This window comes from Sturnira hondurensis, unplaced genomic scaffold, assembly GCF_014824575.4.
Source record: "Sturnira hondurensis isolate 20B ecotype Veracruz unplaced genomic scaffold, ASM1482457v3 Scaffold0007208, whole genome shotgun sequence".
Taxonomy (NCBI): domain Eukaryota; kingdom Metazoa; phylum Chordata; class Mammalia; order Chiroptera; family Phyllostomidae; genus Sturnira; species Sturnira hondurensis.
Genome location: NW_028079839.1, coordinates 2,700,993 through 2,719,900, shown reverse-complemented (window position 1 = coordinate 2,719,900; position 18,908 = coordinate 2,700,993). Strand labels below are relative to the sequence as shown.

At 57.1% G+C, this 18,908-nt stretch overlaps 1 protein-coding gene across 2 annotated transcripts in view; it reads right to left on the bottom strand.

Annotated features, from left to right (window-relative positions):
• The window catches only part of DOCK1 (dedicator of cytokinesis 1), a 377,799-nt gene that overhangs the window by 296,831 nt on the left and 62,060 nt on the right, over nt 1–18,908 (bottom strand). The window contains exons 11-18 of one of the 2 annotated variants that reach the window (XM_037051192.1): nt 18,761–18,833; nt 15,699–15,841; nt 11,900–12,025; nt 7,670–7,794; nt 6,583–6,681; nt 5,699–5,771; nt 2,091–2,194; nt 1,532–1,715 (exon numbers count right to left, since the gene is read on the bottom strand). In XM_037051192.1, coding sequence (XP_036907087.1) covers nt 1,532–1,715; nt 2,091–2,194; nt 5,699–5,771; nt 6,583–6,681; nt 7,670–7,794; nt 11,900–12,025; nt 15,699–15,841; nt 18,761–18,833 — 927 coding nt within the window. The remainder of the gene's footprint in view (nt 1–1,531; nt 1,716–2,090; nt 2,195–5,698; nt 5,772–6,582; nt 6,682–7,669; nt 7,795–11,899; nt 12,026–15,698; nt 15,842–18,760; nt 18,834–18,908) is intronic. The other variant, XM_037051193.1, reaches the window with a different exon arrangement.

Here is an 18,908-nt window from a genome sequence, read left to right as displayed (position 1 = left end):
CCATAACCCAGTCCCAACCAACCCTCACCTCAAGGGCCACGTGCTTGCTGGCACTGAACCAAAAGCTGCCCGCACGGGCTCGGCCCCGCTGCACACAGAACCCAGCAGCCGGAGGACGGCTGTCCCGGTCTCGGGGAGGCGGCCGCACACCCATGAGCCAGGACAGCTCACAGCGTTCCAGGTGGGCTCCTGGTTCCAGGGGACCACGAGAGACGTGTATCCCAGTGACTCTGTGCATTTGAGTGGCGGCCCCTCCCCCGCACAGCCCACGCACAGGACGAGGGATGAGGAAACACAGTGGGAACAGCCCCGTTCTGCGGGACACAGACAGAGGTGGGGACTCTCTGAAAAGGGCGTGTGCCCCAACTCCCATGGCCACACGTGGTGGCTTCCAGATTTGGCCTTACTTTTGTCCTGTTAATGTCCAAATGGTGACTGTTCCAAGCCTGAGTCGTCCGCTACGATTTATGGACAACCCCCAGGGCCACAATTCATTTACGGACAACCCCCAGGGCCGCAATGGACACTAGTGACCAGAATCTGTATCAGGAGCTACGAGGAAAGGCTCAGGTTTTCAAGCTGCTTTTTAGGACAGCACAGAGCACCCTGCCACTCTGCCACATTCGGGGGGCACACGGTGTTTCCGTGGGGGATTTGCGCCAGGGGACCTCTGCCTCGTCCAGACAGTGTGCTGAATAAGAAGGCCCTGGCCCGAGGTGGAGCCCAAATGTGGAGGTGACGATGTCACCAGGGAGCCCAAACGTGGAGGTGACGATGTCACCGGGGAGCCCAAACGTGGAGGTGACGATGTGGAGCAGTCTGGCTGCCCAGCATAAGGGGGGAGGGGGGCCGGGGGCTGGGCACCACCTGGTGCTGGGTTGAGGCTGTACTTTCGTGTGCCTGTCAGCCAGGGCACCTTATCTCACTGATGGGGGGACGAGGCATGGCATCAGAACCAACTGTTAAAAATAAAGAAAACTGGCCCTGGCTGGTGTAGCTCAGTGGATTGAGCACGGGCCTGTGAACCACACGATCATGGTTCAATTCCCAGTCAGGGCACATGCCTGGGTTGCAGGCCAGTTCCCATCAGGAGACTCATGACAGGCAACCATACATTGGTATTTCTCTCCTTCTCTTCCTCTCTAAAGATAAATAAATAAAATCTTTAAAAAAATAAAGAAAGAAAACTCGTCATCTTCTCAGTGACTAACCAAGTGTACAGACAAGGACGAGGTTCACAGGAACGAGTTCAAGGTCACTGCCAGGGTCTAGCTCTCAACCCCAGGCCTGCAGGCTGACTCCAGATCTTGTGGACTTTACCTCCCTTTCAGGTTAATCTCAGATCACAGTGGGGGTGTGGGCCTTCCATTCCCATGGGTATCGCCCCCTTTCCTAGGCCACCGATGCCCACACGGACCACTACGGAGGAAAGCCAGGGTGACGGGCAGAGGCCTCCCTACTCGACTGAAAGCAGAAGGGTGGGGGTTCAGGGGGAAAACCCCTGGGGGGACGTGCCCCAGCCCCCACTCACCGTTCTGGGTGAGTTTCGTGGAGCAGACGAGCGTGCAGATCTGGAAGGAGTCCTTGCTGATGGTGCAGCTGCCCAGGCTCTGCATGCTCCTGCCCGTGGCCGAGTGGCCCTTCTCCTCCAGTTCCGCCTTCGTGGACGGCAGGCTCAGGTACGTGGCCGCGTCTTCCAGCTTCTTCGCTTCGGCCTGTGGGGTGGATTGGGCCACGGTCAGCAGCCCGCGGGGTTTCTGTCCCTTGTTGCCCTCAATCCTTTTAACCACCCTGCCTTTTGCTCTTTATCGGTTGTTCGACCTGTTTCTCTAACCAGGTCTCTGCTCCCTGGAGGTTAATTCACGTCAACAGAGCATCGCTTCACACAACACCTAACGTGTGTTTATCATACAGAGTCTTCTCTCATTCAGAGTGGCAAAAAGGCAGGAGGTAAGAAATGCGCGTTTGCACGGGTAAATGGCGCCCGACCTCAGCTTTCTCCCCAAGGTGGGCATGTCGACTCAGGCCGGGGAGCCCGGGAGGAAAGGCGTGGGGAGCCACAGCCACGCGGCACCTGTCACCCCATCTACCTTGTAGACGATGAGGTCGTGCTCCCCGTCCCGCAGGGTGGTCCCGTCATATCTCATCAGCTTCACAAACGCCAGCGCGAATATCTTCTCAGATTTATCTTTGGCTGCAACAGAAATCAACAGCCACTCTCAGCTGCTGTCGGGGCAACACGACGTCAGGAGGCGCCGCGAGCGCCACCATGACGGGAAATATGACGAAACTGTATGGAAAGACTGAAAGAAGACATCAGAAGAGGGAGAACTAGACCAGGTTCACCAGCAGGAAGACTCTTATCATAACAGGGTCCGCTACACTCGAATCAGCCTCTGAGTTCAAAGCGATCCCGCCAGATTCTTGGGGAAGAGCCGGCTCCCGGAACCCAGACACAGATTCGCGCGTCCAGGCCCAAAGGTACCGGGGTGGTTTCACAGAAACGCCTGCGATGCCGGAAGCCAAGAGTAACTATACAGTGGTGCTAACGGAGAGAGTGTGTTCGTAAGCCCGGGATACACACACCACTGGGAGCGGATGGAGTCTGGAAGTGCAGGCCATGGTCAAGGACAGCCAGAGGGCAGACCATTCACTGAGAAAACTGGCTATCCGTGTGAAAAGCAGAAGAGGTGGGTTCCCCCTCACCCCCCGCACGGGTGCACTAATGTGAATCCAGGGCGACTAAAGGCCTTTCTCTTGGGCAAGAAAGTTCTCCCACCAGGTATCTGGCCGCGAGACTCCGCCCCTCCTTCCCTCCGAGTTCCCGCTGAGACACCGGCTGCTCCGCAGGGCGCAGCCTGTCAGATGCAGGAGACAAGTAACGTGGCCGCTCTCTTTCCCCTCGCCCGGCTCATCCCCCCTCATAATTGTCACTAACCGATCGGGTCCCCCAGATGGTCGCGTGGGAACCCTCACCCGCATGCAACACTGCAGCAGGTAAGCCTGTGAGAAGATGCTTATGGTTCGGTGACGTCACAAGGGTGCGCCTGTGACCCCACAGCACCAGGCACTTTCTAAGGGGAAGAGACACCAGCGGCCTCCCCCTCCAGGTGAGTTCATGGCGAGAGGCAGCCGCCCACCCCCTAGAAGAGGGTCCTCACCCCCTAGAAGAGGGTCCTCACCCAAACCTGGCCATGGCAGCACCCGGACTGCAGACTTCCGGCCGTCAGAACTGGGGGAAAATGCACGTCCGTCCCTCACACCCCTCATCCGTGGCTCGTTGTGGTGGTGGCTGCCCGAGCTGACGCAGACAGCAGCCCGTCCTCGCCTCCGCCCCATCCCCAGACATCCGTGTGTGTGTGTGTGTGTTGCTGTCATTCAAGGTCAGTTTCCCCCACTGGACTCTGAATGGCAGGCACAGCACGGTTTTGCTCTGCTCCTTTCCCGGGGCCGGATACGGTGCTCACCCTAGATTACGTACTCAAGACCTGTTCTCCTTGGGGCGATGCCACCCAACGGCATTCGGGTGACAGAGAGAACAGAACTTGGGGCTGTGTCGAAGCGGGGAAGGCGGGAAGAGGGGCGACCCCACTGGATGGCTGGGAAAGGCCCCTCTGAGAAGATGAACAACACAGGGTCTGAGACCCAAACCCCCCAGGAAGAGAGATGGCCAGAGGCAGCGGCCCTCGAGTGGGGCGGGGCCAGGCTGGGGACGGGAGCCAGGATGGCTGGTGCGCAGGGGACGGTGAGGGCTGCACGGCGCACAGGGGCCAGACCGGGAGGGTCGGACGAGCAGTGTGGACTGAAGGAATGGATCCCCGTGAGTCCCCCCCAGATGCAGTCTGGACACGGGAACATGAGTTTCAGAGCTAGGAAGTCTCTTTTCTGAAATGCAGGGCCAGAGGCCAGACAGCAGAGGAGCACACGTCCACCCACCCTGAGCCAAGGGCTCAGAATGTTTACCCTAAGATGCTGATGCCCAAGCCGACCCATCTCACTAGTCTCTGCATTCCAGGGTCCACTAGTATCTGACACATAGTTGGTGTTCAACAAATGCTAACTAAGTAAATGAACAAATGATTGACTAACCAAAAACAGAGGGATGACAATAAAAAAATAATGGACCCTAGGGATCAAATAAAGCTCTTGGTGAAAGGACACTAGAAAGCATGGAATGTCCCCATGTTCTGACGAGAGGAATGGGCCATATAAGTCTGGGCAGAGAGAACAGAACACATACAGTGCGTCTCTGCGAAAGCGGCCGTGACGAGACCCGGACCGTACCGAGGGCTTCCCACGATCCCACTCCAAGTAGCCCAGAATGAAACGTCCACTGTTAGTAACATTGTACATCTTCACAGCCAGGGAATGGCCTGCACTTGGTAATGCTCCTTAGCAGCTTGTACAAGGAAGGTAACAAATTTGCAAAGTGCCAGGGGCCACAGGAGGCCACTAGCTGCCGGGGCAGGCAGGGCTGCGCCACCCAAGCAGCAAACAGGGGACATCAGCTCCTGGCAGGCAGGCAGGCGGGCCCCAAAGCCACGCATCTGCTGGCGTTCCTGTAAAACATGAGCGGAGCCTCTGGAATCGCTAACAAGTTGCCGGAGAGTGTTACAGTTATATCAGCAACTAACTTTCCAAGTGGGTGCAGGGGGATTTGCAGTTCCCAGCCCAAGAAATCCCGTCACTTGCTCCCGTCAAGGAGAAAGCACGGGGAAAGCAGCTCTGATTTGCTAGGAGGGAAGAGTGTGCCATGGGCCTCAGTTTCCTCCACTTCTGACCCAGAGGGTATGCAGACGGGCTGCAGGGGAGGCCCCGGGGGCCACCATCATTCCAGCCACTGACAGCTCGAGATTTCAGCAGCATCACCCTTTGGATGCTCGCCACGTCTCCAGGCCCCCCAAGCTGGGGCCGGGAGACTTCATTAATTATACAGATGTGTCATGGTATGTCGGGTGACAGCATCTTGTCTATAATGAGCACTTAAAACTGACAAGGAAAACAAAGATTCTGAAATTAAAATGCTACAGAAGATACCCCTCTGCCCTGCTGTGATTTATTAATTAGAGAGAGTGAGCTTGTTATAAGCGGGAGCGTGCTCAGATTTCGAGATGGGTCCTCTGTGATTCTAGAACCCCGGTGTGCCCTCCAGCGCACCCTGCCCCTGCTGCCCTAAAGCCCACCCAGCTGTGCTCTGGCCAACTCCCACCCCTGCTCACATTCCACTCATGCAGGGGGCCTCCAGCTCACCAAGGCCCTGGCTGAGGACAAACCTGTCCCTGGGGCCCCCCGGGCACACATCCCTCTCTGCTGGGCTGCACCTCTGCCCTTCCCCAGGCCCCCCAGGCTGACCTTCTTGCCCTGCTTCTCACACGCTGACCTCAGTGACGTTTCTCACGGATGGAACAGTATGCAAGTCAAAATGGAAGAGAGGAAATCAAAAGAACAGCAAGTAGCCAATTCAAGAAAAATGCAGGAAATTGCGATCTTTTGTGACGGGCTTGACGAAAGTGCCGAGAACATTCCCCAGGAACAGGCTAATGCAGGATGTGAGCAGAAGTGTCAAGGCCTGGTGGTGTCAGGGTGCCCAGGTCCCAGAACTGCCTAGAACGATCGCAGAACAATCTAGAACAAGCACAGCCTATGGAGTCTCTGCGAGTTTCCCGCTGACACACGGGGCGACGAGCAGACTACTCACAGTCCTGCGAGGATCGGTGGCGGAAGGTGAACCGGAGGTGACTGCGGTTGGCGTCCTCAATGGGGATGGCCACCTGGTGGGATGGAAAAGGCAGGTGAGACACCTCTACACCGTGGCCGCACCCGGACAGCCACCCCATCCCACTGCACCATTTCCGCTGTGGTGGGAAAAGGCTGAGCCCCCTCTGCGGTTTTCCCAAAGGAACCCAGGTGCCTTGAGAGACTGCGAGCATGGTAACATGGTGAGGGGCGCCGAGCCGACTCTGGGGGACGGTTCCCGGTTTGGTAAGTGCTGAGCCTCACGGTTAAGACCATTCCTAAAACCTGCCACTTTCGCTGTCCGCCCCACCTGTGGTGTCTGCACCCCCCTCGCAGCTGCGGGACCTGCCCTTGGGGGCTGGACAGGCGCTTTCTTGTGACATCTCACATCTCATCCACAGCCAACAGTTGGCCTGCTGTGCGGCCCTCCAAGCCTGTGACGACAGCGCAGGGCGCTGTGAGATGCTGGGGCCACGGCAGGGACAGGGCCGTCTCTCCTGGGAGACCCTCTGCACACAGGCACCTCTGTGTGTCTCCGTTTGGTGTGAAGAGAGCATTTCACACAGAGACCAAACCCAGGAAGAGAAAACAACACCGCCTCTGAAAGACTCTGTCATCTGTCTCCATGCAAGTCCTATTTTTACACTCAAAAGGAAATGAGAGGAAATGTATTCCGAAGAAATGCCAGTGTGGTTCCTTAGCAACCTCGAGGGACTTCATGGAAAGCTGCTCTGCTGCTCGGTGCCCAGCGGGGCACGGCCCCTGGGCTGCTGGGCGGGGGGACTTTCCCAGGCTGCAAATGAGCATTTCATCATCCGAGGGACAAAGTGACCAGGTCAGTGATACCTTCACGGTCTCAAACCAGCGTGGCTGTTTCACTTGGTAGTAAATCACGGACTTGTACTCCGAAAGCGCCTCATCGCCAGCACCGGGGAAGATCACATGCTTTAAAAGAAGCATAAGGAGCGTGCGTCAGGTCTCTCAGAGCATGGCACGGCCGCTGCTCCCACCTCTCACCCCCACTAGGTAAGCTAGAGGGCAGCAAGGATGCTCCGGAAACACCAGTCACCCGCTGCCACTGAGACACCCTCCAAGCCAAGGAGGGACACATCTGCCCGACGCCTGCAGCGGCAGCCAGCATCCAACCTCACTCCCGGACATTTCGGATCCTGAGGGCTGTGCCACGTGGGACGGGGCAAGCCCCACCCTTCGGTCCCTGGCTCGTAGTGACGTCCTTAGGGCGTGCAGGAAGTCACCGGATCCACTTAGCAGGTCTGAGTAAATGGCTCCAGACCGAATTTAGGACGTGGTAACACTCCCTCCCACGCTTCCCCAGCCGAGAACGATGACCATTGTCCTGTGGGAGCAGCAGGACAAACCTGTCCCAAGTGCCAAAGGCCAGCACTGGCCGGCGGGAGAGTGCCCAGAGCTGCCCAGAGAGAAGGGACACCCCCGGCTCAGATGCACACACAGGGACCACAGTCTACAGAGGTCGCTCGGCGGGGGCAGGGCTACCTGCTCTGGTGTGGCCTCTGAGCACGTCTCAGGACACTGAGTCCGGCCGGCCGCGGTGGCAGCTCAGGAGCAGGTCCTGGCCACCAACACCACCCAAGAGAGGACAAGGTCAGTGTGTAAGCGCAGACCCCAGCTCCACCTCTGGCTAGCGCGCTGAATCTGAAGGAGCTGTCAAATTTTCTGGGCCCCAGGTCCCTCGTGTATCACATGGAGCCAACAAGGGCATCTCTGGACTCCCAGGACAGGCCGGTGGCCAGGACCCGGTGCAAACCAGCCCCTAACAAGCGGGAGGAAGGGGAGAAGGAACAGAGGCTCCGCCCCGGGGTCAGCAGAGGGTCTTTCGGGGTCTGCGGGGGAACAGAGGCGAACGCTCGGAAGGAGCAGTTAAGCTCGGGTTCGATTCCGCAACAAGAAGCACCTCCAGGCGCTTGCCATCCTCGTCGAAGACGGACACCGTGACCTCCACGTTCTTCGCGGTGGTTTTGCTCCCCTTGTCGAAGTCTCCTTGAACCAGCGTCACGTAGATGTCGTTTCGGACATCACCTGCGGGAAAACCACACCTTTAAAGCCAACCCGTTACTCACTGCGTCACCGTGAACTCCGCAACACTGTCCATCCGTTACCTTCCCTAGCAGAGCACGGCAAACACTGTACCAGAGGGCCCTAAAACACTTTCTACCCAGTGCTCTCGGCGCACAGAGGCATGACAAAAGCAATTCTCGTTGTCGTTGTCATCATTTCAAGGCCCTATTTATGTGCTTGGTTCCTGCCCTGGGCAGCCCATGCCCCTCGCAGACCAAAGGCGGTCGGTCTCTGAGTCTGCAAGGACCCCGCCCCACTCCGGCGTCCATGGCTCACTGCGGCCCATGTCACCACCTCTCAGGAGACCACTGGCTGGGGCCATCTGAGTCTTGGCAGCCGAAGATCATTGCACCATCGGCTGGGACACAGGGTAACAGGCAGTGCCGGCCTCGTGTGCAATCTACCCGGGAGTCGAACAAAAAGCTGACGAAGAATTCACAGGGACCCGGGACGGGTCGAGAGAGAACCCTCTGCTGCTGTGTCTCCTCTCCTTCAGGTGGGGCTGTCAGCAAACAGACCGGGTGTCTTATTTTTTCTTAGAGGACAGCGGATATACAATACAGACCTGTGCATTTTAAAGTGAGAGGGGACTTAAATTGTGCAAAAAAAATGCAACTACTGAACTCGAGATTTCCCTCCCAGCTACAACGGTCCTCCTGGGAAAACGCAGCAAGCTTCGACAGCAGCGTGACGTGGAGGAAGCATCGGTGCCTCGGGGCGGCCGCTCTGTGGTCTGGCCACCTCCCACGGCTGACCCACTCCCAGTAGCCCACTCTCCCTGCTGGCCCACTGGGGACACGAAGAAGTTCTGTCCAGAGCAGCAAACAGCCCACTCTGGGCAAAAAAAAAGATCCCTTAAGAAAAAATATCTCCTTGCTTTTTTATTTGGGCTTTTTTTTCCCTGTTCTACTCTGGCTTTGATGTATCCAACTAGTAAATTAAGCTTTCATTTAAAAGTCATTATTATAAGAACCCCAGTGGGTCGCCACCACAGCCCCACAGGCTGCTGGGAAGGGAGCAGCCACACTGTGGACCCAACACTGAAAGTCGTTAATGACGGAGCCCAGGCCATGGGCTGGGGGCGAGGATGCGGGTCCAGGACCTGCCACCAGTGAGCCAGGTGACCTGGAACAAGCCACTGAGCCTCCCAACCACTTGGCCAACCACTGCTAAACAGGCCCATCGACAAGGCAGGGTAGTACGTGGGACCCCTCGGCCCGAAAACTCTATTAAGGCACAAGAGCCACAACCCAAATAGCGATGGCAGCCTCACGGAGGCCTCATCAGCCCGAGGACCGACACGTGCTGGGAGGCAGTGAAGGCCAGGGTCCCCTTGTCCCGCTGGCCCTGGGATGCTCACTGTGGGGCCATCCCCGAGTGAGACCCCACGTTTTGTCAGTAAGCCCCACAGTCAGGCGCTCACCACAGACCCCCACCACACGCCTCCTCGGCTCTAGGGCGTCATCTGGGGCGGAAGGTGCTGGAAGGCGGCACAGACGGCCTCAGAGAGCCTTCACCACCTTCCCAACTCAGGGCACGCTGCCACCCCACCAGGGCCCTCAGGGCTCCAGGATGTCAGGGCGGGGGGCGGGAGGAAGGACAGCGGCCGGCAGCACAGGCCACCGGCAGGCCCTGCACAGAGCCAAGGCGAGGCACAGCTCCACAGCACGCAGGCAACAACAGGGGCCAAGGCCTGGGCTCCGAGTGAAAGCCCCCCACGCCATCTCTCCCCCAAGGGCCTGTCGGCCACAGCTAAGCCACAGAAAACACAGGACTCACTCAGACGAGAGCCCCACACCCCAGGAACCCCCACTCCCCATGAATCTATTGTGAGATGACTTTACTGGTTCAGACTCGCTTCTTAAGCCTCAGTCATAAGGGAAATAGGACCAGCGTGACCCAGAAGTTCCTCGGGCCTTCCTTCAAACAGGAGGACCTCCTGAGGCCACCCACGTTGCAGGACGTGACCTATAAGTTTGGCCCCCAAATCCACATGCAAACATGCGTCCACCGGGAAGTCCAAATGAACAGACTGCACGCAGACCTGACCGCTGCACGCAGCCGGTGCGCCCCAGCTCCCTAACGCGCGGCATGTCGCACTTCCCGCACGGCAGGGCCACCGGACTCCGTCCAGCCAACTGTCACTGTCTTTCCTACTGACTCACCAGGCAGCGCACACCGTGACCCACAGCAATCCCGACAGACAGAGGGAGGAGGAGGAGCATGTCCCCAGCCACCCGGAAATCAACAAAGCCTCAGCTGTGACAGTGTGCGCGCCGGATGCCCCTCCATCCCTGCAAGCACACGGCAGAGCCCTCTGAACGGTGGCCACGGGGAGAGTGTCAGGGATGGGGCAGCTCGGCCCCCTCTGCCCCTCAGCTGCGGGACTCCGGGCTCCGGCGGGATCTTGAAGGGGATTCGTTCAACTGGTTTACAGGCCTCTGAGATGCTTAAGTGGAAACGCCAGACTCCTCACCTGAGTGCTGACTATGCATGCAAACCAAGAAGTATCCCACGGACACGAAGGGTAAATATTAACATGCCTCCTAAGATCTCCCGAGGATCAAATCCAATTATTAATGTGAATGTTATTTGGAAACTGAAAAGTATTAAATAGAAGAGCTTAATCCTGACGTGGAATTCGGTTACTGGTTTAATCTGCTGAAAAAGCCGGGACTGGGCCCCAGCAACTCCAGGACGGTGACAGGTACGAATGGAGCGCGTGCCAGGGGTGCACATTCATGCTCTGCCCCGCCCCCCATCTTCACCCAGGTGTCCATCCAGATTTGTAGGGTGTCCACGGCCCCCTCATGCAACCCTTGCACTTGGAAGCTGACCCCATACTCCACCTGGCCTGTCCCTGCCCAGCTGCCCAGCAGTCCAGGCAGGGCATGGGGATGCTGGGTCGCAAGCATGCCCTGTGTTTCAGGGCGCACTAGGATTTGGGGAGAAGCAGGGAGGCAAAAGGCAGCACCCCCTGAGGAGGAAGCCGTCACGCCGAGAAGCCCGACAGCCAAGCAGAGGGAGTTGCAGGGAGAGGGGCCCAGGCTCCAGGTGCACCCAGACCCGGCTCCGTCCCGTCCTCAGTCTCTCGAGCTGACCCGTAAGTACCCAACGGGGTCGTCCATTTGCACAGGCCTCGTGTTTTCTGTCACTTACGCCCTCGAGTCTCATGTCTCATTGGCATTATCATTATTATTCTCATTCTTCAGATGAGAAACCGCAGCTACCAGCAGCCAGGACCCTGCCCACGGCCACAGCGCACTGTGGGGCTCCAGGTCCTGCACTCTCACTGCTGTGGACCACGGGGGTGAGAGCCATCAGACCTAGTCCCCCTCCCCCAGGGCCTTGGGCAAAGCCGGAGCCTCGCAGGTGGGGCTCCCTAAATCGTCCTCCATTCCCGCTGACCATGTTCCAGATGGTTCTGACACTGTGCCGGGACCCTAGGGGGAGCCCGGGCACCCCTGCGAACCTGGGCTGTCATCACAAAGCCTTCGCCTTCATCCCAGAGGGAGGCAAGCACGCCCCAACCCAGTCCTCGGAGCCGGACCATGCACCCCACACCACCTCCCAAGGGCCCCTGCCTTGTCACCAGGGACTGAGTGACTGCGTGTCACGCAGCCAAATGCACTCAGCCCTCCCAGCCAGTAAGGGGGGGGGGGGGTGACAAGGAACCCTGGGGCAGCACAGGCCTTGCTGGCAGAGATGGTGGGCAGCCCACAGAAACCCGTCCAGCGTTCTCGGGCCCGGGCTCCGGGATGGTGCTTCCTTCTCCCTCCTGCACCCACCTGGCTCCACGAGCAGCCGCCCCTGCAGCCCTCCCAGGTCACTGCAACCAAGAGAAGCCACACCCCCTCGGCCCACCCCGCAGCGCCTGCCTGCAGAAATGATGAGAAACCAGGCCGAGCTGTGCAGCCGCCGGCCCCGCCCAGCCCTCTGCTCGCCGGGGCTCCCACCAGTCGCCATCCATGTGGCACTGGGGCCAGCCACGCGACCCCCCCCCACACACACACACACAGGCTACAGCCACACTGCGTGCAGAAACGCGGAAGGACGCAGCTCTTACCGGGCATGATTATCTCCGGGAAGCCCGTCTTCCGAGCCACTGCGGTGGTCCTGTCCACTAAATGGGGAAACTCCTTTCTGATCTGGTGGACGTCTCCAGGGAGTAACTTCAGAGTCACCCACAGACCTGGGGAAGCAAAGGGTGAGTGGGTCACGTTTCATCATGTATGTTTTTAAAGGAAGACATCACAGAGCCAGCCTGAACGAAGGAGCAATGAATGAGCCACTTCTAACTCACAATGCAACACCTTCACAGGGAACAGTGCGCCACAGCGGTCCCCAACCTTGTTGGCACCACGGACCAGGTTTGTGGAAGACAATTCTTCCACGGACTGGAGTGGGGAAATGGTTTTGGGATGATCTGGGCACATTACATTCAAGCTCACTTCCTGCCATGTGGTCCCCAGTTCCTCACAGGCCAGGAGGTTGGGGGCCCATGGTGTATGAGACGAGAGAAAGGTGGGGACCAGGACAAAGGTGGCGGGCCTGGGAGGATCACCTGCATCTGATTAGCGGGGACACAAATCTTGCCTGGGAGGCGCTTCACGGACAACTGAGCACATTAACAACAATTGTGCACCACGTCTGCCCAGGACCAATGGCCCTTTCGAGCTGATGGGCATTTAGGACCAATCAGAAGGTAGCATCTTGCTGGGCGTGGGCTGAGAGGCAGTTATCACTTCTCATTCTCCCAAGGAGGAGGACAGCAGAGAACTTGGGGGGCAGACTCACAGCCTCCCTAACCCGCCAAAGTCTCAAACCACTAAGCGACATCCCAGGTCCCAGAAGGCAGGGAGCCGCACGCTGGATCGTGGGCCACCCCCGGGCCAGCCCCACATGGCAGGCACAGCCACCGCCAGTCCCCGTCTCACAGCGTCACAGCACAGGAGAAGCAAGTGCTCTGGCCAGCACAGGGCTCTTCCCCCAACCTTTACGAGAAAGACTTTCAAGCATCCCACTCTCCCTCCTCGGAAGGCTGATGGGGAAGCGCCTTTGCAGAAAACACTCCTGAGCAGCGATGCGACTGGACGTAACAAAAACAGGGAAGAACACAACAGGCACCTGACAAAATCGACTCCGTCAGCGGCTGTGTGGCTGTGTCAGCCCTTTTTAAGGACGGTCCTTGTGCCCAGGTCGAGGGCAGGCTGTCACTGTCAGCTGGCACATCAGGGGCTCTGTCCCTGCCTCCTCTGGGGCGTGGCCTGCTTGCTCCCTGGTCACTCAGCTATGTGGGACCTGAAGTGTCCTATAAAGGCAGCTGTCCTCACTCACACTGTCTGTCTGTCCAGCTAGCCCCCCTCCAGATACACACCTCCAGGGAGCCTGGGCGATGCACCTCAACGTGGTACTGGCCAGTGGCAGGGGACAAAGGCGGAAGCCACAGAGCTACACCTGCCCCTCAGGTGGCCTCGCCTCTGGCAGCTGGCCTGGAAGCAGCTCTGTGGTCTGCGAAGGTCAGCCGGCCACGGTTGGTAAGGTCCACGGGCACTGAGGACATTTCACGCCTCGCCAGCTAGGGAAACCCCCTTCCCCGTGCCGCCGCCTGACTCCCTCTGATTTACTCGGAAGTGTCTAATGAGCACCTACTGTGTGCCAGACACACACCAGTGCCGCAGACACAGGGCGAATGCTCATTATCACTCACTATACCCCCTCCAGGGACTTGGCTTCTATATCTTTCTTTTTTTTGTATTTTATTATTTATTTTCTAAATCAGTTTTTATTTTCAATTATAGTTGACATGCGATATTATATTAGTCTCAGGGGTACGCCCCGGCGATCAGACGTTTATACAGCTTACAAGACAAGTAGCAAAGAAGGACAGGTGGGTGCCCACCCTGCCACGCTCGGCTCCCCGAGCCAGGTGCCTGACTGCGTCCCCCCACTCACCCAGAGGGTGGGCCTCCCCTCTCCAGTCCACATGAAGCGCCACAAGCTGGTGGCAGCTCAGGACCTCCAGGGTCCTGAGGGACCTCACCAGGGCAGGTGAGCAGACAGACCTCTGAGTGACTGGACACCTAACCCCCGGCTCTGCCCTCCAGGAGAGCAGACCAGGTGATGAAGGGACCCGCGCGAAAAAGCAAGGGGAATGACCACAGCCATGGACACAGCACTGGTCCCTGCTGGGGACACCAGGGTGCAGCTGACTCTCGGGAGCGTGAGTCTCCACACCCCCTGATGGAACACACGCAGAGCATGTTTTGCCTCTCGGCTCTCCTGTGCCCTGAAGGCACTCCTGTACCTGCCCCCGGCATCGGCTCCAGGGCCTCTGGCGTCCTGGGATCTGGCCACAGCACTAGCGGGACCGACACAGGCCGGCTTTGGGTCCCCTTTCCAAGAAATTTCCCTCTGGCCTGACACCCCGCCCTGCTTTTCCTGTCTGACTGTAACAATAAAAGTCCATCGGAACTCTGAGGACTCGGCAGGAGCTGGGAGACCCGAGGGAACGGCTGTCATTGGGCCTCAGCGCAGTTTTTAATGAAAGGGCAAATTGGGAGACGAGTCCCCGGTGAGCTGCAGACGGCTCTGACTTGACCAGTCGTGTTTCATTAACGTTTTGGGTGGGGGTGTTGGTCTGGCTGCAGTTTGGGGGGGGGACACGGTGGTCACACCAGGAGAGAGCCAAAGGGCCCGTCTGTGGCAGAGGACGGGATCCTGAGCCTCGATTCGCACTCGCCTTCACACAGTGGGACATGCACCACGGGAAGCGTTTCCTAAAGCACCCTGGCGTGGGCCACTAGGCAAGGACACGGGCCCGCTCCCCGGAGCTCCAGGAGTCTAAGGGCAGAGTCCACAGCCGACCTGCTGAGACACGGATTTCCCCGCCTGTGCTCCAAGCAGCCTTAACAGGACACTCTGAAGGTGACCTCCCCTCGGGCTGGAGGCAGGGCCTCAGTGGTTAGCAGTGGTTTTCTGGCCACTCCTGGTCGCCCAAGTGCCAGCTGTCACCAGCTGGAGGTGATTGATTCATTGCCTCTGCCAACAGAAGGTCAGCTGCTTGGGAACTTGTCAGCCAGGGATTAAAAATGATGAGGGTTACACAGAGGGGGGGGAGGAGGTGTCGGGGAGGAGCAATCCCCGTGGTCACAAAACAGAAGGGCAAAACGAAGCCACTTTCTTGGGGGAGCAGGAGGGGTCCCAGAAAACACAACATGGTGGTGATTAGGAGGACACAGGCCAGGGAACCGGGAGAAGAGTGTGTGCAAGGTGGTTTTGTCAACTGAACGTCTCACGTTTCTCTAAACAGCCAGGTGACATAACAGCCAGGAGACAGTCCCTGCACGTTCTCGGAAGTTGGCTGGCGGTTTCACAAAAGGCCGGAAGGAACGGGGGTCGCAGGGAAAGGCTGAGGCGGCGGCAGCAAATCAGCTACTCCAGTCTCATCACCTCCCGTCTCCAAACATTTCATTGTGTCCCATCCGGCCCTCCCCTCACAGGGGAGGCTGGCCCCCAGCAGGGCCTACAAATGTGACCCGCAAGAAAACCCTCACGATACTGAACGCCAGGCACACGAGCACACACATTATCCAAGACTACCGTCAACAGCAACCTCGTCCTCATCCTCATCATCCTCGTCTTCACCACCACCATCACCACCATCCTCATCCTCATCATTAGCATCACCAGCACCAGCACCAGCATCACCATCGTCCTCACCCTTGCCATCATCACCCTCACCATCACCACCACCACCACCACCACCATCCTGATCACCGTCAAACTAAAATACAAACCACACGGTATTGCCCCAGGTTCTCGTAAATGCCCACGTGTAGGAACAAAAACAACGGAATACGTACCCTGGCCCTTGTGGTTGACTTCTTTGGCAGCAATGACTTTGTTTATGACAGTCTGGAGGAAGTCATTCTCCCCTGCCACCCTGGGTGAAAAACGGGATGACATGTTCAGCGGCTTGTGTCGAATGGCGTCGTCCAACGCGAGCCTGGAGGGCACGGGACGACCAAGACCACAGGAGACAAAGGGGCACAGAGACCCAGAGGTCACGGTAACAAGGGAACACAAGAGACCATCGTCACCCAGTGCGAGAGAGCCATCATGAGTGAACGCACGACAAAGGACAGGATAGGTGACAAGAGAGACAGGGAAGAGCATTGATCAGGAAAATGCTGAACCACATAAGAAAAATAAAGCAAACGAGTCGACCCTGCCCCCAAGGAACACACGGGCACCAGACCTTCACTCCATTTCCGCTCGGCAGCTAAAAGGGGAGCTGACCTGGAAATTCACGTTTGGACAGTATCTAATCCCAAGGAACGTTTATAAACGCTTCTTCAATTTCAGTAATTCGAAACCATAGCATAGGTCCAGGGGCAGGTTGTTTTAAGGGGAAAGGTAATATCAAGGAAGAAAAATCCCTCCTGCTCCATTTCTTGGGAAGCTTGGGTGGTAACCTAACGCCGCTCTGAAAGACCATGTGGTCAGCGTGGCCTGGAACACTTAAACGTGAAAACGGGTGGGTCTTCGGGGGACACAACCACCACCTCTGGAAAGAGAAATCGTGGCACAGGTGTGCATGTGATCACAAGTGTTCTGGGGGCGCGTGAGTCAGGATCTCTGAATAGAAGCTGCACTAGACAAGAGAATAAATACAAACAAGGCGACTGCGCAGAGAAACGCCACGGAGCACAGCACAGGACAATATGCAACGAGCGAGAAAACACATGTCGCGTACGGACTGTTTAAAATCATTTTCAGAACGACGACAGGTGTCATCCATCACTTGGGCCCCCATTACTCAAGAGAGCTGAGGAGTGTCTTAATTTACTTCCCCAAGTTCAGAGACAGAGAGAGAGAGAGAGAGAGAAAGAGAGAGATGTGGGCTCTGCTTCCCTTCCCTAAAACTCACCCTGTAATACAATAAATCAGTTCTAATGGAGCAAAAAAACGGTTTCATTAGCATGGCATTTCCCAGAGAACTGGTTCCATTGCTTATTTTGCTGTTCCGACTGTGCTGCTCTTTAGTTTCGAACGCTGCAAATGCCCGTCCCCCTTTAATGGGGCAAGGAGTTACAAACTGCAGTAAGAGGTGAGCATGCAATCATAGTTTTTAAAGTGGACGTTTCTCTAAAGGACAGAAAACGATGGTGGCAGTGTGCTGTCTCCAATAACCCCCAGCCTGGCCCGGTGGCATTTAGACGAGCGCACCTAAAAATGAACTAAGAAGCCCCTCCCTTGTCCGACTAGTTTTCTCTTCCCCTGGCTTTTCCCAGAAAGTACCAGCAGGCAATGGGTCATTTCAGCTTGGTGGCCCACGTGGGACTCAGGAAACTCGAAGGTGTCCCATGCACGAGAGCAGTCAAGAGCACAGGGCTACGCCGCCCCTCATGGGCAGAGGAAGTAGCTCCGTGGCATCATTCTATAAAGGCGTGTTTTATATTTCACCTCGACTCGGCCCGTGTTCAGAAATGATGTTCCCCCCGTTTGCCGAGGAAGCATCCGGGTTCTGCTGCACCGGCCTCCTCGGCAGCTCTCTGCTGGGTGTGACCACGCAGCAGCTCTGCCCGACAGGGCAAGTGAGCTGTGAGGACAGGAGCAGCCTGTCGTGCGGACCCAAAAGGTATCCACTGGCTGAGTGTGGTACCGAGCACTTCAAATGCGGTGAGTGTGCCTGAGCGCTCGGTATTTAATTTAATTTTATTTTCATGGACTGAAATATCCCCAGGTGGCTGGTGGCTACAGTACGGAGCAGAAAAAGGAAGCCTGCAGCACGGAAGCCTCGTGAGTCTCTGTCCCCACGTGTAGTGTGTGCAGTGGTGCGGTGGATGTACGCACACCTGTGCCCAGTAATGCAGGCTTTTCAGGTGTTCCCGGGCCTGACACCCTGTGCGGCTGTCCATGGAGCCAGGCTTCGGGACGCGCTCTGACCAATCTAAAGCAGAGCCTCTAAAAGCAGAGCCTTCTCTCGCCCCCTCGAAGGAGTGGTCAGTCCTGGCCGGGGAAGCCCACCCGGCACCTCCTGTCCAGCCTGCCCCTGCCTGGGAGCGGACTCCTTCGGCCCCACTGAGCATCACCAGCCCCCAGCCCCACTCAGCCAACGTGGGAAAACAATGTAAAAGGGGAAATCAGGAAGCCGCCTCTGACAGGCGGCCCTGCGCACTCTCAGCCCCCTCCTCTCGCCACCTGTCGGAGGCGCAGCAGTGCCCGAGTGGCCTCACCCACCCTCTAGGGGCCCTCTTGCTTTAATCTCCAGGGAAACAAGATCGACCCTTGCTGCCTTTTCCACAGGATCTACCTTCACCTCGGAGCATCAGTCTCGGGGCCTCCCCTGAACGCGGCTCCAGATTCCCACGCCTCGCTAAGGACTGCGTGCCTGAACTGCACAAGCCCTCCCAGCGGTGGGTGAAGGGGCAGTCGGGGCAGTCCGCCCTCTGCAACGGCGAGGCGGGAAGACCTGCAGCCTGAGCATCGGCTCGAAGCATCACCTCTCCCTTTACAGAGGAGTTCATCGTATTTCACTCGGTCTTCTGTTTTAAAAGCAGCAACCCCCTGTGATAAATCTGAAAGTACTGTATTTTGAAAACGTGAATCGCTGCCAGAATAAATCAATTATGTAAACATTCATGCTCAGAGCAGAATCGTGATTCCGCATGTCCTGCATGGTAAGAGATTCTGGGGTCACACTCAGAATATTCCACTGGCAAGACCAGACTGTGGGCTACAGTGGCTAGAAGTGGCTACAGCCCCTTCTCAGGGGCTACAGTGACCAGACTGACTTTCCATTATTTTAAAAGAACCTACCCCTCTTTGTGCTGAATTTAAAACTTAACTATGGAGATAAGTGTTACAAACACATGTTTTCTATGTTACATCTGGTTACGGACTTGGACTGTTCCATACTTACGGTTGGAAGGGAATGAAATGCTGTTTATCTTCATCATCTACTTTGCCATTTATTATATCTGTTACATCCATCACTGAGAATAAGAAAAGAACAAAGATTGTGGTGTTGAAATACTATAATCAGAGAAAACAAACAAACAAAGGAACTT